Source organism: Pseudophryne corroboree, chromosome 9 (assembly GCF_028390025.1).
Source record: "Pseudophryne corroboree isolate aPseCor3 chromosome 9, aPseCor3.hap2, whole genome shotgun sequence".
Lineage (NCBI taxonomy): Eukaryota > Metazoa > Chordata > Amphibia > Anura > Myobatrachidae > Pseudophryne > Pseudophryne corroboree.
The window spans coordinates 425,076,896-425,102,169 of record NC_086452.1 but is presented as its reverse complement, the minus strand read 5'-3'; the positions used below and the strand labels follow the sequence as shown (position 1 = coordinate 425,102,169).

Here is a 25,274-nt window from a genome sequence, read left to right as displayed (position 1 = left end):
AATGACTGGAAATTAATCCGCTTTTTTATCATCTGTTGCATGTGAATTACCGAGATGTCACCAATTACCTTTTAATCAAAAGAATCTGTTAGAAATATTTGTAGAAATAACACATAGTGAGGATACAACATTTGATATGTCAGTATTAATAAAGATATTAGGACATGAATAAAAATATGTATTTAATAATGTAGAATGAAAGTCATATACAAATAATGGCCACATTAACCACACTACTCTAATCCACATATGTATTATACGAATGAATACTTGAGGAATATAGTAATATCTATATCATACTGTATATAATACACACTTGCTGTGTGTTAGAAATGAAATCCAGACGGATCGTGGTAAGGATTTTAACCCTACCCCGAAACCTTACCCACCCTCCTGAACCGTGACGTGCGGTGAGCAAAATGGTTCAGGAGGCACTGGCTAACACCAGAGCCAGATTTACATGCAATATATGAGCCAAAGCGTACATCTGGACAGTATACACAGGTGCAGCAGTATAAACTCCTGGAAATTTGGTGAGTTTTGAACGGAGATGTGCGGAAAAGTTAGCCAGGTGAGGCACTGCCCCACCTGCCATAGACTTTTTAAGCCAGAGTTTTGGCTATAAAAATAATTAGAATAATGCAAAGAAGATATTTCAAACATATTCTTTGTATATTCTATGTATTTTTCATATACTTTATACAGTCAAAACTCGGGCACAAACACTGGTATGTCAGGAAAGTCTCTGCCTCACCCCACCGCACGTCACTGCTCCTGAAGCCTAACCCTAACCTCCCCCTCTTGCAGCCTAATCCTACCCCCCCCCAGCAGCTTAACCCTAACCTCCCCCCACAGCCTAATCCTAACCCCCCCTCCCCGCAGCCTAACCCTAACCATCCTCTCCCCCTGCAGTCTAACCCTACCCCCCCCACAGCCTAACCCTAGCCATCCCACCTCCCACAGCCTAACCCTAACCCCCCCACAGCCTAACCCTAGCCATACCACCTCCCACAGCCTAACTCTAATCCCCCCCACAGCCTAACCCTAGCCATACCACCTCCCACAGCCTAACTCTAATCCCCCCCACAGCCTAACCCTAGCCATCCCACCTCCCACAGCCTAACTCTAACCCCCCCACAGCCTAACCCTAGCTATACCACCTCCCACAGCCTAACTCTAACTCTCCCCACAGCCAAACCCTAGCCATACCACCTCCCACAGTCTAACTCTAATCCCCCCCACAGCCTAACCCTAGCCATACCACCTCCCACAGCCTAACTCTAACCCTCCCCCCCCCACAGCCTAACCCTAGCCATACCACCTCCCACAGCCTAACTCTAACCCCCCCCCCCCACAGCCTAACCCTAGCCATCCCACCTCCCACAGCCTAACTCTAACCCCCCCACAGCCTAACCCTAGCTATACCACCTCCCACAGCCTAACTCTAACTCTCCCCACAGCCTAACCCTAGCCATACCACCTCCCACAGTCTAACTCTAACTCTCCCCACAGCCTAACCCTAGCCATACCACCTCCCACAGCCTAACTCTAATCCCCCCCACAGCCTAACCCTAGCCATACCACCTCCCACAGCCTAACTCTAACCCTCCCCACAGCCTAACCCTAGCCATACCACCTCCCACAGCCTAACTCTAACCCCCCCCCCCCACAGCCTAACCCTAGCCATACCACCTCCCACAGCCTAACTCTAACCCCCCCCCCACAGCCTAACCCTAGCCATACCACCTCCCACAGCCTAACTCTAACCCTCCCCACAGCCTAACCCTAGCCATACCACCTCCCACAGCCTAACTCTAACCCTCCCCACCCACAACTTAACCCAAATCCTCGCCCTCCCACCGACTAACCATAATCCTCCACTCCCATAGCCTAACCCTCCCCTCCTGCCGCTTAACCCTAACCTCCCCCTACCGTATGCCGGCTAACGGGGGCTATTCCCACTCGTGGATGTCCACGACACCCATAGAGTGGGAATAGAACATGTGGCGTGCCTCCAAGCCTGCAAGGGACTTTGTTGTGCTCGCCTCCCTGCCGGCATTTTGGCGACCGAGATCTCTGAATCGGCATTCTGACTGTTGGGATCTCGGCCGCCGGCATCCCATACCCAACCCAAGACATGCACACAAGGTGCTCTGCTAATTGTAAAACACATAAAGCGGAACTCACAATAATTAGTAGAGTATGCTACAATAATATCGCTCCAATGTTGCTCCAATTGTCGTAATGTAGGGGACATAACTGAAAATATATGGGGTGGGATGCACGACGCATCGAATTTTCACGGCTGCAACACGGGAGGTGCTGGAAGAGATCCCTCTCAGAGGGCAATGCGGCTAGATTATTAATCATATACTGTAGTACTTTATATAAGATGTACATCACCTGTGAGCATACAGTTAAAAAATGTGGTTAAGGATATATTTTATAGCCAAAAGAAAAAAGATCTATAGATAACAGAAGGTTGAAATTAAGCCTGAAGTAGTTTAATTTAAACCCCAAGGCCATAGCAAATGGTGATCATGGTTTGTGGCAAGTTACTGGTTGGTCGTACATGGTTTATAGTTAGTTGAGGTTTGTTTGGCTGGTGGTAAAGATGCCAGATGTTACTTAAAAGAATGTTTTATTTTATTTTTGGTACATTCTCCTTTAATTGGTGGATGCTGATAACCTCTACTGGGGTCCAGCATAAGAAGCTTGCATTAAGTGCTGTCCAAACGCTGCTTTCTCTGCTGGATAGGATGTAAACAGGTCCCGGTAATGAAGTCTCTAAACTCAGGGCCTAATGCGATCAGTTTCTCAGACATGCAGGGGGCCGCCCAGCACAGGGCTAGTCCGCCCTGCATGTCTGGCTCTGACCCCCCCTGCACGGGTGCAAAAGCATCACAGGGCGGCGATGCATTTGCATCCGGCGAGTAGCTCCCTACCTGTACAGCTCCTGTGTGCTGGCAAGGAGCTGCCCACCGCGTCCCGGATCGCAGTGGCTGCATGTGACGTCACGCAGACGCAACGTTCCGGACACACCTGCATTGTCCGGACCTTGCCCCGCTGTTCTAGCGCCGTTGACACGCTCCCTCCTGCCCCGCAACCGCCTCTGCCTGTTCTTGCTTAAGAGAAACATTCCTAGGTCTGTTGTAGGTGTGTACCCAGAGTTTTACCTATTCTGAGACGTGCGCACAAAGCACGCCAATTCCCGTGGCATTACCTGCACCCAGCCATGGGGTCAGTGGTAGTGCCGCTGACAGTGATGGCAGCTGCACTCATCTGCGCAGGGCCGAGGGCAGTATAATCCCATAGGTGTTTTCGACTCAGTACACGGGCGTATACTCACACTAGATTTCTGTTTGCTGCAGGCGTCCAGAATTGCAGTAACGTTATGTGTGTCTCAGAATCGGATGCTGCTTGTGGTTCCAAAGGCAATATGTATGTTATGATAGCGTATTGATTAGGAAAAGCACCATAGTTTGTATGTACTTAGCGAATGTAGCCACAGGGCCTTGCACAGTTCCAGGCTTTTACTATGAAATCCTTGTATCAAATTATTGTCTTTACTCATACTTCTCTTTTTTCACATTACAGGATCTGCTTTGTGAATCCAAAGGTATGTCCAATTAATTATTATTATTATTATTATTATTATTTCTATTTGAAATAGCCCCTTTTAGTATTAAAAAAAAACCAATGAAGACCCATCCCCGGAGCAATAAGTATATAACAAATGCGCTCGTACAGCGTATATTGTGCAACATTCCAAAGTGGATGGCTACTACCAGGCTAGTCATTGTCACTGGGTCATGGTTGCTGTCAGGGGTATCACCGGGTGCCACATCAAAATTTGTATAGGGGCTGCTTTTGGCCACCATCTTTGCGCCTTACAGATCGGGGCCCTCTTCTGAGCATGCATCTTCCACAACGGCATCTACTGCATATGTGCTCCTCAGAAAATACCGTTTTGCTTTGTTTTTTTATCAGAGCAGATTTGGGGTCTCTAGGAGGTTGGTGCTGGGTCCCCAGAAAGGTGGATGTCCTGGCGTTGCCTCATATCTGAGTCTTGTAGCTTCTGCACCTTAGTCCCATTGGTCTCCAGAGGGATTATGGAAGGAGAACACTTTAGGACGATTGTAAAGCCATGTCCCAGAGGAAATCCCCAATACTCTCTTGCCATACTCCCCACTGTGAGTTGCTGACGTCGGGTATGCAGTTCACAACTGCCAAACCCTTCTCCTGAACCATCAATACAGGCTGCAGCAAACGAGAACTCAACAAAAGCATAAATAATATAAATGTACAGGGGTGGATATAGATTTGCTATTTAGCGGAGCAGCTTCCTAGCCACTCCCTCCGCTGCCAAAATGTATAATAAATATAAAAAAGGAAGTATTTTTGCTTATTGCTTTACAGCATTTACTCTAAATACGCCCAAACACATTGATCTGTTTTCTTTCGAAGGGGAACATGGCCAGATGTTTGAATTGAAATGAAATAATGATTAGCTGGTTCTGAGACTAATGTTATCACAGTGCTGTTTTGCCAGACGACCTATGGACGCAGATTATTACATTCTTTGGGTGTCCAGTTCTTCTAAAACGGCTGCTTGAGCTATTTGTCATAGTGATAAGTTAATCACTGTTTTGACAAGCACTAAACTGTATTCACATACATAACACACACTGCTACTCAGTTTACCCTCTTCACTTAGAAACGGTACACTTTGTGTAATTGCATCTTTACATTAATAAAGCTTGATATTTTCCGCAAATCAAAAAAGTAAAAATAGTAACAATTATAACAATTGCCTGCATGAAGTCACTGGTACTCAAGGGCCTTCTGCTGCCCACCTTGTTGTTAGGTTTGACAGGTATCCAGCCTAGGTCTTACCCTGCTTTATACAGATAGAGCCACGTCAGCCCACTTTACAACCAACGCGTTTCATAATAGAATGACTTCATCAGGGGCTGATGGTATGGAAAATGCAAGTTGATGTAATTTCATAGTTTTACATTCTAAGCAGTAGGAGAAGTGAAAGTATAGTAAGTGATAGCAGATTTGCTATCATTAATTCGCTGATTCTGGGGCTGATTCAGCATGAATCGGAGAAGTGCGGAAATCGCTTTTTGGTGATTTCTGCGCTCCTGCGCATACATGCGCGCCGCAGTGCGCATGCGCGAGGACTTAAACTGTGATTGCATTAGTTTGCAGTCTAAGGTGGGGATCGGGAGTCCCCGTAGTGTTTTAAGGGCATCTTGAGGCATTGGGGGGGCGCTTGATCCGGACAATGAAGGTGTGTCCGGACCATTTGTGGAGTGGGCCATGGTGGCTGCGTGACATCACACGCAGCCAATGCGACCCAATACATGACTGCCCAGCAACTGTGTAGGCAGAGGGCAACCCTTCGGCGGGAAGGTGGGGGGGGGGGGGGGGGGAGGAGGCCCCACATGCTAGAGAAAGGAGTTGTTGTTGTTTTGCGATTCCTGTAGCCTGATTATTTTAGTAATTTGAACAAATTTGACTAAGCGAGACCTAACTGCTGTACAAGGCTCTAGTAGAAACACATTTTCTGCTGCCCTGTGCCATTATTTCTGTTTCACCTCACAATACACCTACAATTCAGTTTCTGAAGCACTTCATGGGGCTAGACCAGTGGTTCCCAAACATTTTTGAGTCACGGTGCCCTAGAGTATCAGAATTTTTTTTCTCGGCACCCTTAGGCCAAAAGTTTCTTATAGAGAAATTTTTTTAAAAATATTATATTAAGTCAAATGTGCTTATATGTCATCCTTAGGTTCAATTATGTGGTGAGGGACAGGATCCACTTCTGGTTGTCGACATCATTTATGATTGGAAGACACCAGCACTGGTTTTGCCTATTACAGTGACCAGAAATATTTGAATTGGTTTTTGACCACCAATCCAAGGCACCCCTGCAAGTGTCCCGAGGCACCCCAGGGTGCCTAGGCACACAGTTTAGGAACCACTGTGCTGGACTCAACAATAAGCAAATAGCAAATTATGAATGAACAAAATAAAAAGTAAAAGAAATAAAACATTGTCACGGCTGGAGCCCTTATCCCTGGTTTATGTATCATTTCTGCATATGCATCCTATTTCCCTGTATGAAGGGGGTAATTCCAAGTTGGTCGCAGCAGGATTTTTGTTAGCAATTGGGCAAAACCATGTGCACTGCAGGGGGGGCAGATATAACATGTGCAGAGAGAGTTAGATTTGGGTGGGGTGTGTTCAATCTGCAATCTAATTTGCAGTGTAAAAATAAAGCAGCCAGTATTTACTCTGCACAGAAATAAAATAACCCACCCAAATCTAACTCTCTCTGCACATGTTATATCTGGCTCCCCTGCAGTGCACATGGTTTTGCCCAATTGCTATCAAAAATCCTGCTGCGATCAACTTGGAATTACCCACGTAGTGTATAGTGATACCGTGTGTTTTTGTGACTCATATAATACAGGTCTGTGGTGCATGCCTGGGGACTTACACGTAGCAAAATATCCTGTTCTGGTACCAACCAATATCAGCTCCAAAACCGTGAAGAACTGCACTGTAAAAGGTTGCTCGCTCTGTCTGCAGGTGACAATGGACATATCTGTGGCTTTTATATCAGGTAACTATATAACTGGATTGCCAGATTCACAATGCACAATATTGCTGTATTTATCAAGTACGGTGCATAGTTCCCTCACAGAACTACATCTCCCATACTCTTTCCCCCAGCTTGATGGTTTTGTATCATTACTTCTGGTTGGCAGAGCATCATGGGAGGTGTAGTTCAACTAGAGATTGAATTCTGAACATTTCTGGATTTAATGGAGCACGATGAACTCAAATCATTCTTGCCTACACTCCTGAAACACCCCCGGGAGGGGTGTAGTATGGTATGCCGGCGGTCGGGCTCCCGGCGACCAACATACCGGCGCCGGAATCCCGACCGCCGCATACTGACAGCGTGGTGAGCGCAAATGAGCGCCTTGCGGGCTCGCTGCGCTTGTCACGCTGCGGGCACAGTGGCATGCTACGCGCGCCACACTCTTTATTCTCCCTCTAGGGAGGTCGTGGGCCCCCAAGAGGGAGATAAAGTATCAGTATGCCAGCTGGCGGGATTCCGGCGCCGGTATACTGTGCGCCGGGATCCCGACAGCTGGCAAACTGAAGACCCCCCCCCCCCCCCGGAGAATCCATAATTTCTGGGGAACCATCCTGGTCTCTGGAGAGAGCAGGTGACCCTCCACATAAATAATGGTGCAGTTACCCACAATCCAGGCTGCCTTGCTGTGATGGGCAAGCTGGAACACTACAGGGTAGTGATGGACATCGGAAAGTCTGCCATGAAATAATGGCTGGACTGCCATCATCGAAACTTTGGATGCAATGGTAACTAAACATTGCATAAAAGAATTTGCTGAAAATAACATTGCAATGGTTTGCCCATGCTCAAAAAAAATGTTTGCGCAATAGCAACCTACTGCTGTTTCCCATGGTAAACAGCTGAATTTTAGCATTGAATTGCTGTCACTTCCACACCACACTTCCAGTGCCATCAGAAAGCCGCCATCGGATGGTAAGAACACTGGGGGTCATTTCGAGTTGTTCGCTCGCAAGCTGCTTTTAGCAGCTTTGCACACGCTAAGCCACCGCCTACTGGGAGTGAATCTTAGCTTATCAAAATTGCGAACGAAAGATTAGCAGAATTGCGAATAGACACTTCTTAGCAGTTTCTGAGTAGCTCCAGACTTACTCGGCATCTGCGATCAGTTCAGTGCTTGTCGTTCCTGGTTTGACGTCACAAACACACCCAGCGTTCGCCCAGACACTCCTCCGTTTCTCCTGCCACTCCCGCGTTTTTCCCAGAAACGGTAGCGTTTTTTCACACACACCCATAAAACGGCCAGTTTCCGCCCAGAAACACCCACTTCCTGTCAATCACATTACGATCACCAGAACGAAGAAAAAACCTCGTAATGCCGTGAGTAAAAAACCTAACTGCATAGCAAATTTACTTGGCGCAGTCGCACTGCGGACATTGCGCATGCGCATTAGCGACTATTCGCTCCGTTGCGAGAAAAAAATAACGAGCGAACAACTCGGAATGACCCCCACTATCACAAGAAAAACTTTGACGGTGTTAAACTATTGAAATTTGATCTCCATCCCTATTCCAGGGGCTGCGTGGGCCATCCTCTAACCATCATTCCGGCCGCACTTTAGTTTTATTCTCAGTAGTAAATTAGAATAAAACATGTAATCAATGTTTAATCACAGCAGCGATCGGGTCTAAACTGCATATGCGCCGGCGTCGCAGTGCGCCGACGCAAGGCAGGCAGCCGACGGCTGTCTTAGGCTAGCGATCGCCCCTGCCTGATTGACAGGCAAAGGTGGTCGCTGGGCGGGAGGGGGCGGGCCGGCGGTGTTTGTCCGCCATTTAGGGGGCGCGGTGCGGGCAACACAGGCATGCCTGGACTGTTGGGGGGGATGGCCGCAGCGGCTGCGTGACATCACAGGCAGCCGCTGTGTCCCGGGCAGCGACGAGTAACTCCTGCAAGTGCGCAAGAGCTGCGCTGGCTGGGAGTTACTCCTACAGTACAAAAGCATTGCCGCTGTGCGATGCTTTTGTACTTTTACGACGGGGTAGGGCCTGGCATGCGGGGTGGACTAGCCCTGTGCTGAGCGTCCCCCCACATGTCTGTGTGACTGATTGTAGATGTGCTAAATTTAGCATATCTACCATCAGGTCTGAATCAGCCCCTAAGAGCTTATCATCAGGCTTTTAAGGCAAGTGTTACAAGCTATAGCAAACAAGGCAAAATTTGAGAAAACGTAATCCGGCTGATTATGGAAGAACTGCTCATGCGCAGTATTCACATTGTGCGTGCGCACACCCGCGATTAGCAATTATTTCTGTGAACACATTGTGCTTTTAATTGACAGGAAGCCAGCGTTTAGGAAAGGAACATGGCATTTTGTGGGTGTGTTTGTAAAAACGCAGGCGTGGCAAGGCGTTTTTCGGGTAGGTCTCTGATGTCAGCGATGACCACTTCCAGCCTCTTGCTTATGCCGAATTGTAGACGACCTTGCCTGGCGCAGATGGAAAAACTCTTTGATGTACCGGTATTTGCTTATGGTTATGCGATCACATCGCGCATTGCGTTCGCAATTTCTTCAATGGGCGTTTTTTCTCTACTTGTGGACGGAAACTATTTGATCGCAGCAACTGCTTTTTAGCAAGATTAGCGATCCAACCTGAATAGGGTCCATAGAACAGTAAGGAGCTGGGGGGGGAGGGGGGGGGTTTGCCATGTAAATGATTGCCCCTTTAAAAAAAAACAGGAGAATTCTCCCAAAATTTCTCACTTTCTGATTCTCACACCCTATTACATTCCACCCCATAGGCTGCCTTACAATGAATTAGTCTTCCGTATGTAGTCAGTGTACCTAAACAGTTACTGCTGGTACCTACAGACCTTTCAAAACGTAATTCTAGTAACTCCTTTGGATTTTGTCTGGCTCCATAAACCACCTTACTTATGGGCCCTACACATTAGCGATTGGCCGCCGAGGTGCCCAACAGCCGATACGGCCGAAGGGCGACCCGGCGGCGCTGAGAGGGGGGGGGGGGGGAGTGACGGTGGGAGTGAAGTTTGTTCACTCCCCCCGTCACCCGGCCCCATAGCTATGCATGCTAATGTGGACGAGATTGTCCATATTGGCATGCAAGTATAAGCGGGGCCGCACATCGTTGGTGCCTACACACTAAACGATATGTTGTTCATTAATGTTCATTAGTTAGATCTATAAGTGTGTACGGCCTATTACTCCTAAATTTGACTAACTAACCCCTGTATTCTACATGATTTTGTCCAGCATTGATGTAGGCTATAAAATGTGATCTACTTTTTAGAGGGAGCAGAAAATTTGGGATCTGGTAGCTGCGACCACAGTGACGATTATTACTATCAATATTTCGATAGTTACGAGTTTCCTGAAAGTGAAGAAGAGGAGGAAGACGAGACAACAGCAGTTAATCTTAATTTGGTGCTTAACAATTCCAAAAACGGTAAGAATCAGAGGATGCGGCCCTGCATGTAAGACATACACCTGGGTCGTCTTGTTCAACATTTGACATTATTTTCATTTAATCTAGGGTGAGAGATCACAGTCTGTAAAATGAGGGACGATATATTTTAGATGATGTTCCTGTCATAATTCCATTACATGTCTAAGGGCCTAATTCAGACCTGCTCGCTGTTGTGCGAATTCGCAAGGCAGCCAATTATCAATCGACTGCGCATGTGTACGGATCGTAGTGCGCATGTGCGAGGCCAGACTGCAAAAGAATCCAGCGATTTTTTTCAATTGCTAGCCGTACGCAAGTTGATTGACAGAAAGTGGACATTTGGGGGGGTGGTAACTGGCCGTTTTCTGCGAGTGTCAGGAAGAACGTAGGCGTTCCCAAGCATTTTAGAGGAGGGTGTGTGACGTGAGCTCTGACCCCGAACAGCCTGATTCTATGGCACTGTAGGAGTAAGTCCTGGGCTTCGCACAGACTGCACAGACTGGAAAAATCATTAGATGGTGAGTGAGTTGCGAACGAATTTGCAGCTGACCGGCGTTCGTACAGATTTTCGCAAGGCGTACGCAGACTTGCACAGGGCTGATTTTCACTCTGTCTGGGCGGCAACTATCTGATTGCAAACCTCTGCAAATTCGCAGAGGAGAGATCAAGACTGAATTAGGCTCTATGATCCATCACTTTATGATGGTATATTTGTAGTCTTTTACAGATTTCAACACACTGTGCTAGAAAAAAAGTGCTAGTGTTACAATATAATGCCCCAAAGCAGCCAAGCTCCACCAACCCAGCACTTTACACCTAATTGCTTTTTACCAATATAATACTTTTCTCTTACGTCCTAGAGGATGCTGGGGACTCCGTAAGGACCATGGGGTATAGACGGGCTCCGCAGGAGACATGGGCACTATAAAGAACTTTAGAATGGGTGTGCACTGGCTCCTCCCTCTATGCCCCTCCTCCAGACCTCAGTTAGATCCTGTGCCCAGAGGAGATTGGGTGCACTACAGGGGAGCTCTCCTGAGTTTCTCTGGAAAAATAATTTTGTTAGGTTTTTTATTTTCAGGGAGCACTGCTGGCAACAGGCTCCCTGCATCGTGGGACTGAGGAGAGAGAAGCAGAGCTACTTAAGTGATAGGCTCTGCTTCTTAGGCTACTGGACACCATTAGCTCCAGAGGGAGTCAGAACGCAGGTCTCCCCCCGCCGTTCGTCCCAGAGCCGCTCCGCCGTCCTCCTCACAGAGCCGGAAGATTGAAGCCGGGTGAGTATAAGAAGAAAAGAAGACTTCTAAGGCGGGAGAAGACTTCAGATCTTCCATGAGGTAAGCGCGCAGCGGTAACGCTGCGCGCCATTGCACCCACACATTACACACACTACCAGGCACTGATGGGTGCAGGGCGCAGGGGGGGCGCCCTGGGCAGCAATATAAACCTTTAAGTCTGGCAATATGGATATAGGCTGCGGAGGCAGTAAGTGTATGAATCCCCCGCCAGTTTTATAAAATTGAGCGGGACCGAAGCCCGCCGCTGGAGGGGGCGGAGCTTGGTCCCTCAGCACTAACCAGCACCATATTCTCCACAGAGCACTGCAGAGAAGCTGGCTCCCCGGACTCTCCCCTGCTGAACACGGTGACACAGGGCTGAAAAGAGGGGGGGGGGGGGCACTTGTAAGGCGCAGTGAGTGTATTACACGATTTATAATATATAAAAGCGCTATTATCTGGGAATTCGGTTTCCAGTGTCAGTTGGCGCTGGGTGTGTGTGGCATACTCTCTCTCTGTCTCTCCTAATGGCCTTGGTGGGGAACGGTTTCCTTATAGATATATCCCTGTGTGTGGGGGGGTGTTGGTACGCGTGTGTCGGCATGTCTGAAGTGGAAGGCTCATCTAAGGAGGAGGTGGAGCAGATGATTGTGGTGTCTCCGTCGGCAACGCCGACTCATGATTGGGTGGACATGTGGAATGTTTTAAATGCAAATGTGAACTTATTACATAAGAGAATGGACAAAGCAGGGTCCAGGGAAAAGGCAGGGAGTCAATCCACAGATTGGACTGTGTCACAGGGCCCTTCAAGGTCTCAAAAGCGTCCCCTATCTCTAATAGCAGACACTGATACCGACACGGATTCTGACTCCAGTGTCGACTACGATGATGCGAGGTTACACCCAAGGGTGGCCAAAAGTATTCATTATATGATTATTGCAATAAAAGATGTTTTGCATATCACAGATGACCCCTCGGTCCCTGACACGAGGGTGCGCATGTATAAGGAAAAGAAACCTGAGGTAACCTTTCCCCCGTCTCATGAGCTGAATGAGTTATTTGAAAAAGCTTGGGAAACTCCAGACAAAAAACTGCAGATTCCCAAGAGGATTCTTATGGCGTATCCTTTCCCAGCACAGGACAGGGTACGCTGGGAATCCTCACCCAGGGTGGACAAGACTTTAAAGCGCCTGTCCAAGAAGACTTTAAAGCGCCGTCTCCAGACACGGCAGCCCTCAAGGATCCTGCTGATCGCAGACAGGAAACTACCTTAAAATCTATTTATACGCATACGGGTGCTTTACTCAGACCGGCAATAGCATCGGCATGGGTATGTAGCGCAGTTGCAGCTTGGACAGATACCTTGTCAGCTGACCTTGATACCCTAGACAGGGATACCATTTTATTGACCTTAGGTCACATTAAAGACGCAGTCTTATATATGAGAGACGCTCAAAGAGACGTTGGGCTGCTAGGTTCGAGAGCCAACGTCATGGCGATTTCTGCTAGGCGAGCCCTGTGGACCCGCCAATGGACGGGTGATGCCGATTCAAAGAAGCATATGGAGGTTTTACCATACAAAGGTGAAGTTTTATTTGGGGAAGGTCTCGCGGACCTGGTTGCCACAGCTACCGCGGGTAAATCTACTTTTTTGCCTTTTGTTCCCCCACAGCAAAAGAAAACTCCACAATATCAGATGCAGTCCTTTCGGTCGCATAAGTCCAGAAGAGGTCGGGGCTCATCCTTCGTCGCCAGAGGTAAGGGTAGAGGGAAGAGAACACCTGCTTCGGCTAGTTCCCAGGAGCAGAAGTCCTCCCCGGCTTCTACTAAATCCACCACATGACGCTGGGGCTCCACTGAGGGAGTCCGCACCGGTGGGGGCACGTCTTCGACTCTTCAGCCAGGTCTGGGTTCTGTCAGACGTGGATCCTTGGGCGATGGATATTGTATCCCAAGGATACAAACTGGAATTCGAAGAGGTGCCCCCTCGCCGATTTTTCAAGTCGGCCTTGCCAGCTTCTTCCCCAGAGAGGGAAGTAGTGTTAGCTGCAATTCAAAAGCTGTGTCAACAGCAAGTGATTGTCAAGGATCCCCTAGTCCAACAGGGGAAAGGGTACTATTCGACCCTGTTCGTGTTCCCGAAGCCGGATGGCTCGGTCAGACCCATTTTAAATCTAAAATCCCTAAACCTGTACTTGAAAAAGTTAAAATTCAAGATGGAATCGATCCGGGCTGTGATCTCCAGTCAGGAAGGGGGGGATTTTAGGGTGTCACTCGACATAAAGGATGCATACCTTCATGTCCCCATATATCCTCCTCATCAGGCGTACCTGAGATTCGCTGTACAGGACTGTCATTACCAGTTTCAGACGTTGCCGTTTGGGCTTTCCACGGCCCCGAGGATTTTCACCAAGATGATGGCGGAGATGATGGTGCTCCTGCGCAGGCAGGGAGTCACAATTATCCCATACTTGGACGATCTCCTGATAAAAGCAAGATCGAGAGATCAATTGCAGAAGAGCGTGTTGCTCTTCCTGAGAGTGCTACAACAGCACGGTTGGATTCTCAATCTGCCAAAGTCACAATTGATTCCAACGACTCGACTATCATTCCTAGGCATGATTCTGGACACGGAACAAAAGAGGGTTTTTCTCCCGATGGAAAAAGCCCAGGACCTCCAGAACATGGTCAGAGACTTGCTAAAACCAAAAAGAGTGTCTGTTCATCAATGCACTCGAGTTCTGGGGAAAATGGTGGCAGCCTACGAGGCCATCTCCTTCGGCAGGTTTCATGCAAGGACGTTTCAGTGAGACCTCCTGGACAAGTGGTCCGGGTCCCATCTACTAATACATCCAAAGATAAGCCTGTCCCCCAGGGCCAGGGTGTCTCTCCTGTGGTGGCTGCAAAGTGCTCACCTTCTAGAGGGTCGCAGGTTCGGCATTCAAGACTGGGTTCTGGTGACCACGGACGCGAGCCTCCGAGGATGGGGAACAGTCACACAAGGAAGAAATTTTCAAGGGCTATGGTCAAGCCAGGAGGCTTGTCTACACATCAACGTACTGGAATTGAGGGCCATATACAACGGCCTACGACAAGCAGAGAATCTTCTTCGCGACCTACCGGTTCTGATTCAATCGGACAACGTCACAGCTGTGGCTCATGTAAACCGCCAAGGCGGGACAAGGAGCAGAGTGGCAATGTCGGAAGCCACCAGGATTCTTCGCTGGGCGGAAAATCACATAAGCGCTCTGTCAGCGGTCTTCATTCTGGGAGTGGACAACTGGGAAGCAGACTTCCTCAGCAGACACGATTTCCATCCAGGAGAGTGGGGACTTCATCAAGAAGTTTTTACAGAGATAACAAGTCTTTGGGGAATTCCTCACATAGACATGATGGCGCCACGCCTCAACAAGAAGCTTCGGAGGTATTGTGCCAGGTCAAGAGACCCTCAGGCAGTAGCGGTGGACGCCCTGGTGACACCTTGGGTGTTTCAGTCGGTCTATGTGTTCCCCCCTCTTCCTCTCATCTCAAAAATATTGAGAATCATAAGACAAAAAAGAGTGCAAACAATACTCATTGTTCCAGATTGGCCTCGAAGGGCCTGGTATTCAGATCTTCAGGAGATGCTCACAGAAGATCCATGGCCTCTTCCTCTCAGGGAGGACCTGTTACAACAGGGGCCCTGCTTGTTCCAAGACTTACCACGGTTATGTTTGACGGCATGGCGGTTGAACACCGAATCCTAGCTAGGAAAGGTATTTCGGAGGATGTCATCCCTACTCTGATAAAGGCTAGGAAGGAGGTGACGGCAAAACATTATCAACGTATCTGGAGGAAGTATGTTTCTTGGTGTGAAGCCAGGAATGCTCCTACGGAAGATTTCCATCTGGCCTGTTTTCTCCACTTTCTACAGACAGGAGTGGATATGGGCCTAAAATTAGGCTCCATTAAGGTACAGATTTCGGCCCTGTCTATTTTCTTTCAGAAGGAATTGGCTTCTCTACCAGAAGTCCAGACTTTTGTAAAGGGAGTGCTGCACATCCAGCCTCCTTTTGTGCACCCAGTGGCACCTTGGGACCTTAACGTGGTGTTACGGTTCCTGAAGTCTCACTGGTTTGAACCTCTTCAAACGGTTGCATTGAAATTTCTCACTTGGAAGGTGGTGATGTTGTTGGCCTTGGCATCTGCAAGGCGGGTGTCCGAATTGGCGGCCTTGTCTCACAAGAGCCCCTATTTGACCTTCCATGTGGATAGAGCAGAGTTGAGGACTCGTCCTCAATTTTTGCCTAAGGTGGTTTCTTCATTTCATATGAACCAACCTATTGTGGTGCCTGTAGCTACGGGTGACTTGGAGGATTCCAAGTCCCTGGATGTAGTCAGGGCCTTTTAAAATCTATGTAGCCAGGACGGCTCGGGTTAGGAAAACAGAAGCACTGTTTGTCCTGTGTGCAGCCAACACAGTTGGCTGCTCCTGCTTCGTAGCAGACTATTGCTCGCTGGATCTGTAACACGATTCAGCAGGCTCATTCTACGGCAGGATTGCCGTTACCAAATTCGGTAAAGGCCCATTCCACTAGGAAGGTGGGCTCTTCTTGGGCGGATGCCCGAGGCGTCTCGGCTTTACAGCTTTGCCGAGCAGCTACCTGGTCAGGTTCAAACACTTTTGCAAAGTTCTAGAAGTTTGATACCCTGGCTGATGAGGACCTTGCGTTTGCTCAGTCGGTGCTGCAGAGTTGTCCGCACTCTCCTGCTCGGTCTGGAGCTTTGGTATAAACCCCATGGTCCTTACGGAGTCCCCAGCATCCTCTAAGACGTAAGAGAAAATAAGATTCTAAACCTACCGGTACATCTTTTTCTCCTAGTCCGTAGAGGATGCTGGGCGCCCGTCCCAGTGCGGATTAAATCTGCAAGACTTGTATATAGTTGTTGCTTACATAAGGGTTATGTTACAGTTGAGATCAGTCTTTAGCTGATACTGTTTTGTTCATACTGTTAACTGGTTGCGTATAGTCCAGGTTATACGGTGTGGATGGTGTGGGCTGGTATGAATCTTGCCCTTAGATTAACAAAATCCTTTCCTCGTATTGTCCATCTCCTCTGGGCACAGTTTCTCTAACTGAGGTCTGGAGGCGGGGCATAGAGGGAGGAGCCAGTGCACACCCATTCTAAAGTTCTTTATAGTGCCCATGTCTCCTGCGGAGCCCGTCTATACCCCATTGTCCTTACGGAGTCCCCAGCATCCTCTACGGACTAGGAGAAAAAGATTTACCGGTAGGTTTAAAATCTTATTTTTAACACTCAGGTAACACTCTCAACACATACGTAGCTGCTGCGTCTTACTAATGTAACCCTATTTAACACTTAAACCTCTCACTGGTATGATGCCTTGGGGCAGTTGGCTTGTGCTGGCCTGGCGGGTCCCGTGCCCTGGACTTGAACCTTAAAGTTAGGGACCCACCAGATGAGGTCACCTGGTCATGGTTGGTGGGTCCATATTTTTGGCCAAAATTATGCTACGCATCTCAAATTTACTCTATGTTATATTGCAGAGTTTATTATAATTATTCTGATTAGCAGTGTTTAGTATTTAGAGTATGCACCTGAATGTTCTCTTCTTTTCTCTATCGTCCTAGTGGATGCTGGGGTTCCTGAAAGGACCATGGGGAATAGCGGCTCCGCAGGAGACAGGGCACAAAAAGTAAAGCTTTTCCAGATCAGGTGGTGTGCACTGGCTCCTCCCTCTATGACCCTCCTCCAGACTCCAGTTAGATTTTTGTGCCCGGCCGAGAAGGGTGCAATCTAGGTGGCTCTCCTAAAGAGCTGCTTAGAAAAAGTTTAGCTTAGGTTTTTTATTTTACAGTGAGTCCTGCTGGCAACAGGATCACTGCAACGAGGGACTGAGGGGAGAAGAAGTGAACTCACCTGCGTGCAGGATGGATTGGCTTCTTGGCTACTGGACATCAGCTCCAGAGGGACGATCACAGGTACAGCCTGGATGGTCACCGGAGCCGCGCCGCCGGCCCCCTTGCAGATGCTGAAGTCAGAAGAGGTCCAGAATCGGCGGCTGAAGACTCCTGCAGTCTTCTAAAGGTAGCGCACAGCACTGCAGCTGTGCGCCATTTTCCTCTCAGCACACTTCACACGCAGTCACTGAGGGTGCAGGGCGCTGGGGGGGGGCGCCCTGGGAGGCAAATGTAACCTATATAAAGGCTAAAAATACCTCACATATAGCCCCCAGAGGCTATATGGAGATATTTAACCCCTGCCTGGATTCACTAAATAGCGGGAGACGAGCCCGCCGGAAAAGGGGCGGGGCCTATCTCCTCAGCACACGGCGCCATTTCCTCTCACAGCTCCGCTGGTCAGGACGGCTCCCAGGTCTCTCCCCTGCACTGCACTACAGAAACAGGGTAAAACAGAGAGGGGGGGCAAATTTATGGCGATATTTTGATATATATAAAGCAGCTATAAGGGAGCACTTATTATAAGGCTATCCCTGTTATATATAGCGCTTTTGGTGTGTGCTGGCAAACTCTCCCTCTGTCTCCCCAAAGGGCTAGTGGGTCCTGTCTTCGTTAGGAGCATTCCCTGTGTGTCTGCTGTGTGTCGGTACGTGTGTGTCGACATGTATGAGGACGATATTGGTGTGGAGGCGGAGCAATTGCCAAATATGAGGATGTCACCCCCTAGGGAGTCGACACCAGAATGGATGCCTTTATTTATGGAACTACGGGATAGTGTCAACACGCTAAAGCAGTCGTTTGACGACATGAGACGGCCGGACAATCAATTAGTGCCTGTCCAGGCGACTCAAACACCGTCAGGGGCTGTGAAACGCCCTTTGCCTCAGTCGGTCGACACAGACCCAGACACAGGCACTGACTCCAGTGGTGACGGTGACGAATCAACCGTATTTTCCAGTAGGGCCACACGTTATATGATTTTGGCAATGAAGGAGGCGTTACATTTAGCTGATACTACAGGTACCACTAAACAGGGTATTATGTGGGGTGTGAAAAAACTACCTATAGTTTTTCCTGAATCAGAAGAATTAAATGACGTGTGTAATGAAGCGTGGGTTGCCCCTGATAAAAAGCTGATAATTTCAAAGAAATTATTGGCATTATACCCTTTCCCGCCAGAGGTTAGGGAGCGCTGGGAAACACCTCCTAGGGTGGACAAGGCGCTAACACGCTTATCTAAACAAGTGGCGTTACCCTCTCCTGAGACGGCCGCACTTAAAGATCCATCAGATAGGAGGATGGAAAATATCCAAAAAAGTATATACACACATGCAGGTGTTATACTACGACCAGCTATAGCGACTGCCTGGATGTGCAGTGCTGGGGTAGTTTGGTCAGAGTCCCTGATTGAAAATATTGATACCCTGGACAGGGACAATATTTTACTGTCGTTAGAACAAATAAAGGATGCATTTCTTTATATGCGTGATGCACAGAGGGATATCTGCACACTGGCATCACGGGTAAGTGCTATGTCCATTTCGGCCAGAAGAGCTTTATGGACGCGACAGTGGACAGGCGATGCGGATTCAAAACGACATATGGAAGTTTTGCCGTATAAAGGGGAGGAGTTATTTGGAGTCGGTCTATCAGATTTGGTGGCCACGGCTACAGCCGGGAAATCCACCTTTCTACCTCAAGTCACTCCCCAACAGAAAAAGGCACCGACTTTTCAACCGCAGCCCTTTCGTTCCTTTAAAAATAAGAGAGCAAAGGGCTATTCATATCTGCCACGAGGCAGAGGTCGAGGGAAGAGACAGCAACAGGCAGCTCCTTCCCAGGAACAGAAGCCTTCCCCGGCTTCTACAAAAGCCTCAGCATGACGCTGGGGCTTCTCAAGCGGACTCGGGGACGGTGGGTGGTCGTCTCAAAAATTACAGCGCGCAGTGGGCTCACTCGCAGGTAGATCCCTGGATCCTGCAGATAATATCTCAGGGGTACAGGTTGGAATTAGAGACAGATCCACCTCGCCGTTTCCTGAAGTCTGCTTTACCAACGTCCCCCTCCGAAAGGGAGACGGTTTTGGAAGCCATTCACAAGCTGTACTCTCAGCAGGTGATAGTCAAGGTACCTCTTCTACAACAAGGGAAGGGGTATTATTCCACTCTTTTTGTGGTACCGAAGCCGGATGGCTCGGTAAGGCCTATTCTAAATCTGAAGTCCTTGAACCTGTACATAAAGAAGTTCAAGTTCAAGATGGAGTCACTCAGAGCAGTGATAGCGAACCTGGAAGAGGGGGACTTTATGGTATCCTTGGACATCAAGGATGCGTATCTCCACGTTCCAATTTACCCCTCACACCAGGGGTACCTCAGGTTCGTTGTACAAAACTGTCACTATCAGTTTCAGACGCTGCCGTTCGGATTGTCCACGGCACCTCGGGTCTTTACAAAGGTAATGGCCGAGATGATGATTCTTCTTCGAAGAAAAGGAATATTAATTATCCCATACTTGGACGATCTCCTAATAAGGGCAAGGTCCAGAGAACAGCTAGAGATGGGATTAGCACTGTCTCAAGAAGTGCTAAAACAGCACGGGTGGATTCTGAATATTCCAAAATCCCAGTTAATGCCGACAACTCGTCTGCTGTTCCTAGGGATGATTCTGGACACGGTTCAGAAAAAGGTTTTTCTCCCGGAGGAAAAAGCCAAGGAGTTATCCGAGCTTGTCAGGAACCTCCTAAAACCAGGAAAGGTGTCTGTACATCAATGCACAAGAGTCCTGGGAAAAATGGTGGCTTCTTACGAAGTAATTCCATTCGGCAGATTCCACGCAAGAATTTTCCAAAGGGATCTGTTGGACAAATGGTCAGGGTCGCATCTTCAGATGCACCTGCGGATAACCCTGTCTCCAAGGACAAGGGTGTCTCTTCTGTGGTGGTTGCAGAGTGCTCATCTATTGGAGGGCCGCAGATTCGGCATACAGGATTGGATCCTGGTGACCACGGACGCCAGCCTGAGAGGCTGGGGAGCAGTCACACAAGGAAGAAACTTCCAGGGAGTATGGACGAGCCTGGAAACGTCTCTTCACATAAACATTCTGGAACTAAGAGCAATATACAATGCTCTAAGCCAGGCAGAACCTCTGCTTCAGGGAAAACCGGTGTTGATCCAGTCGGACAACATCACGGCAGTCGCCCATGTGAACAGACAGGGCGGCACAAGAAGCAGGAGTGCAATGGCAGAAGCTGCAAGGATTCTTCGCTGGGCAGAGAATCATGTGATAGCACTGTCAGCAGTGTTCATCCCGGGAGTGGACAACTGGGAAGCAGACTTCCTCAGCAGACACGATCTTCACCCGGGAGAGTGGGGACTTCATCCAGAAGTCTTCCACTTGCTGGTAACCCGTTGGGAAAGACCAATGGTGGACATGATGGCGTCTCGCCTCAACAAAAAACTGGACAGGTATTGCGCCAGGTCAAGAGATCCGCAGGCAATAGCTGTGGACGCGCTGGTAACGCCTTGGGTGTACCAGTCGGTGTATGTGTTTCCTCCTCTGCCTCTCATACCAAAAGTATTGAGAATTATACGGCAAAGAGGCGTAAGGACGATACTAGTGGTTCCGGATTGGCCAAGAAGGACTTGGTACCCGGAACTTCAAGAGATGATCACGGAAGATCCGTGGCCTCTACCTCTAAGGAGGGACTTGCTTCAGCAGGGTCCCTGTCTGTTTCAAGACTTACCGCGGCTGCGTTTGACGGCATGGCGGTTGAACGCCGGATCCTAAAGGAAAAAGGCATGCCGGAAGAAGTCATTCCTACTTTGATTAAAGCAAGGAAGGAAGTAACCGTGCAACATTATCACCGAATTTGGCGAAAATATGTTGCGTGGTGCGAAGATCGGAGTGCTCCGACGGAGGAATTTCAACTGGGTCGATTCCTACATTTCCTGCAATCAGGATTGTCTATGGGTCTCAAATTGGGATCTATTAAGGTTCAAATTTCGGCCCTGTCGATTTTCTTTCAAAAAGAATTGGCTTCAGTCCCTGAAGTCCAGACCTTTGTTAAGGGAGTGCTACATATACAGCCTCCTGTGGTGCCTCCAGTGGCACCGTGGGATCTCAATGTGGTTTTGGACTTTCTAAAATCTCATTGGTTTGAACCACTAAAGAAGGTGGATTTGAAATATCTCACATGGAAAGTGACCATGCTTCTAGCCCTGGCTTCGGCCAGAAGAGTGTCAGAACTGGCAGCTTTATCTTACAAAAGCCCATATCTGATTTTCCATTCGGACAGGGCAGAACTGCGGACTCGTCCGCATTTTCTCCCTAAGGTGGTGTCAGCATTTCATCTGAACCAGCCTATTGTAGTGCCTGCGGCTACAAGTGACTTGGAGGACTCCAAGTTACTGGACGTTGTCAGAGCATTAAAAATATATATTGCAAGGACAGCTGGAGTCAGAAAATCTGACTCGTTGTTTATATTGTATGCACCCAACAAGATGGGTGCTCCTGCGTCTAAGCAGACGATTGCTCGTTGGATCTGTAGCACAATCCAACTTGCACATTCTGTGGCAGGCCTGCCACAGCCTAAATCTGTAAAGGCCCACTCCACAAGGAAGGTGGGCTCATCTTGGGCGGCTGCCCGAGGGGTCTCGGCATTACAACTTTGCCGAGCAGCTACGTGGTCAGGGGAGAACACGTTTGTAAAATTTTACAAATTTGATACTCTGGCTAAGGAGGACCTGGAGTTCTCTCATTCGGTGCTGCAGAGTCATCCGCACTCTCCCGCCCGTTTAGGAGCTTTGGTATAATCCCCATGGTCCTTTCAGGAACCCCAGCATCCACTAGGACGATAGAGAAAATAAGATTTTACTTACCGATAAATCTATTTCTCGGAGTCCGTAGTGGATGCTGGGCGCCCATCCCAAGTGCGGATTATCTGCAATAATTGTACATAGTTATTGTTAACTAATTCGGGTTATTGTTGAAGGAAGCCATCTTTCAGAGGCTCCGCTGTTATCATACTGTTAACTGGGTTTAGATCACAAGTTGTACGGTGTGATTGGTGTGGCTGGTATGAGTCTTACCCGGGATTCAAAATCCTCCCTTATTGTGTACGCTCGTCCGGGCACAGTACCTAACTGGAGTCTGGAGGAGGGTCATAGGGGGAGGAGCCAGTGCACACCACCTGATCTGGAAAAGCTTTACTTTTTGTGCCCTGTCTCCTGCGGAGCCGCTATTCCCCATGGTCCTTTCAGGAACCCCAGCATCCACTACGGACTCCGAGAAATAGATTTATCGGTAAGTAAAATCTTATTTTCTGTGTGGAACTACAAGTCTCAGCATGGTAGCACTTTTTATTATATTTAGAAATAGTGTTTGCAGTCCCAGGGCCCCCTCAGAAAAGTGTCTCAGTCTTACTTGTCTACTGTCTCGGACTGACCGGAAAGCTTGGGTGGAGTTCCTGGAAGAGTGGGCAAGTCCCCCAGCCAGACGCCCCACACTCGCAGTCCTTTGCAATTGTCGCTGTCCGGTGGGGGCATAATTGTGGCCCCATCCCCTCACTCACAATGCCGATAATCTCGGGCATTGTGTAGCGAGGCCACGATGATGTTATCCCGCTGTCACACCCCGTACCCATTTGGCGCTATGCCCCTTCATGCCGCACCAAGCCCCCACTTTGCTGACCTGGCTGCCTCCTCCCGGAAGGGACAGACAGAATGTCGGCATGTATGGTCTCAGTAGACAGCCCCTCAGCTGCCGCGTTAGCATAAATTTGCAGCCAGATACAAATGATGACAGCGGCAAATGTAAAAACAGCAGGCAGGACAGGCTTTCTAGATGCAGATACATTAGCATAAGGAGATCAGTAGGGCTGCTGTGGCTATAGATGCCGTGGCAACTCAGGATGAGCTGCATTTGCAGGGCAGATACTGTGCTTACTGGTTATCCCCTTCTAATGTACCTGACTGCATCTGCTAATCATTAGATGCCTCGTTATCAACTCTCATGACTGCTACATGTAGAATGTTCTTATTCCCAGATCATTTGTGTGGCCTGGTAATAGTTATTTGACCTTCCAGCCCTCATCATATAGACTCCTTAGGTGCTGATTGATCCCTACGTTTTATCTGCAGGCTCCGTCCTCTGTGCTAACCTGTATATCTCACAGTCCATGCCCAGCAGCCTTGACTGTTATGAGGTGAAGGTTTCGCTGCCCCTGTCTTCTGTCCCACAAAGATTGAACACAGACAGTGTGATAGTGGTAAGTGTCTCTATTATCCAGTTGACATGTTGAGTAAGTACTCCCTCATCAGTATGAAACATCAAAGCAGATTGTCTTTTATTGGAAATTCTAAATTCTAATGTGTGTTTGGTAACTTGACCGATTGTGACCCCCGGGCGCTATGCCTGAGATATGGGCCCTCATTCCGAGTTGATCGGTCGCAAGGCGAATTTAGCAGAGTTACACACGCTAAGCCGCCGCCTACTGGGAGTGAATCTTAGCTTCTTAAAATTGCGACCGATGTATTCGCAATATTGCGATTACTAACTACTTAGCAGTTTCAGAGTAGCTCCAGACTTACTCTGCCTGTGCGATCATTTCAGTGCTTGTCGTTCCTGGTTGACGTCACAAACACACCCAGCGTTCGCCCAGGCACTCCCACCGTTTCCCCGGCCACTCCTGCGTTTTTTCCGGAAACGGTAGCGTTTTCAGCCACACGCCCCTGAAACGCCGTGTTTCCGCCCAGTAACACCCATTTCCTGTCAATCACATTACGATCGCCGGAGCAAAGAAAAAGCCGTGAGTAAAAATACTTTCTTCATAGTAAAGTTACTTGGCGCAGTCGCAGTGCGAACATTGCGCATGCGTACTAAGCGGATTTTCACTGCGATGCGATGAAAAATACAGAGCGAACAACTCGGAATGAGGGCCATTATTTCTATTTATAAGTCAGTGATGGCTCCACCCTATTCCACTGAAGGTGACTGGTAGGTTTGCTCACTGTCAGATTAACAAATGTAAACGTACAACTTTCCATACATTGACAGAATTGGAGACTTTAGGCTTTGTGGGGCAGATGTATTAACCTGGAGAAGGCATAAGGAAGTGATAAACCAGTGATATGTGCAAGGTGATAAAGGCACCAGCCAATCAGCTCCAATATGTAAATTAACAGTTAGGATCTGATTGGCTGGTGCCTTTATCACCTTGCACATATCACTGGTTTATCACTTCCTTATGCCTTCTCCAGGATAATACATCTGCCCCAGTGTTTGTTTGGCAGCTGAGGTATTGTTCTCTGTTATCAGGAATTTCATTCTGAGATATTTCCTGTATCTGTGTCTGTCAGCGGTATCTTATGCCGCTTTCAGATCGCAAATTCCGGATCCCACCCGGTAAGAGAAACCTGTCCTTACCGGGTGGGATCCGGCATTTGTTCTGCAGTCTGCTTTGGTGGCTTTCCGACCCGGCAATATACCGGGTCAATTGCCATAGCAGCAGGGGCGGGGGTGGAGGCGGCGCTGGGAGATGAGCTCATCTCCTGCGCCGTCTCTCCTTATGCTGTGAATGGGAGCCGTGTCGCATCGAAACGGCTCCCATTCACACTGCGCCTGACCCGGTATTCATCCCGGTAATAACCCTTCTTTTTTACCGTGTTGAATTACCGGGTCAGGCTACCCGCTAATTCGGCCAAAGTGCTTTCACATCACACACTGACCCGTTTCGACGCGGCAATATGCCGTGTCGATACCGGGTTATTTGTGTGATGTGAAAGGGGTATTAGAAATAAGAAGTAAACTGTGCATTGGAAACCCCCCCCCCCCCCCCTCCCCTCCCCTCCAATTACAGCTTTACCTCAGGCATCTTCCGTTTAGAAAGACTTGTGAAACCTTTACACAGACGTGTTTCTGTCATTCTGTTGCAATATTGACGGGGCCGCTCTT

General features: G+C 48.6%; 1 protein-coding gene across 4 annotated transcripts in view; it reads left to right on the top strand.

Moving 5' to 3' along the window:
* IL17RC (interleukin 17 receptor C) overlaps positions 1-25,274 on the top strand; it is a 176,510-nt gene that overhangs the window by 70,133 nt on the left and 81,103 nt on the right. For all 4 annotated transcript variants that reach the window (XM_063940950.1, XM_063940951.1, XM_063940949.1 and 1 more), the window contains exons 2-5: positions 3,598-3,619; positions 6,485-6,637; positions 9,929-10,084; positions 23,462-23,589. In XM_063940950.1, coding sequence (XP_063797020.1) covers positions 3,598-3,619; positions 6,485-6,637; positions 9,929-10,084; positions 23,462-23,589 — 459 coding nt within the window. The remainder of the gene's footprint in view (positions 1-3,597; positions 3,620-6,484; positions 6,638-9,928; positions 10,085-23,461; positions 23,590-25,274) is intronic.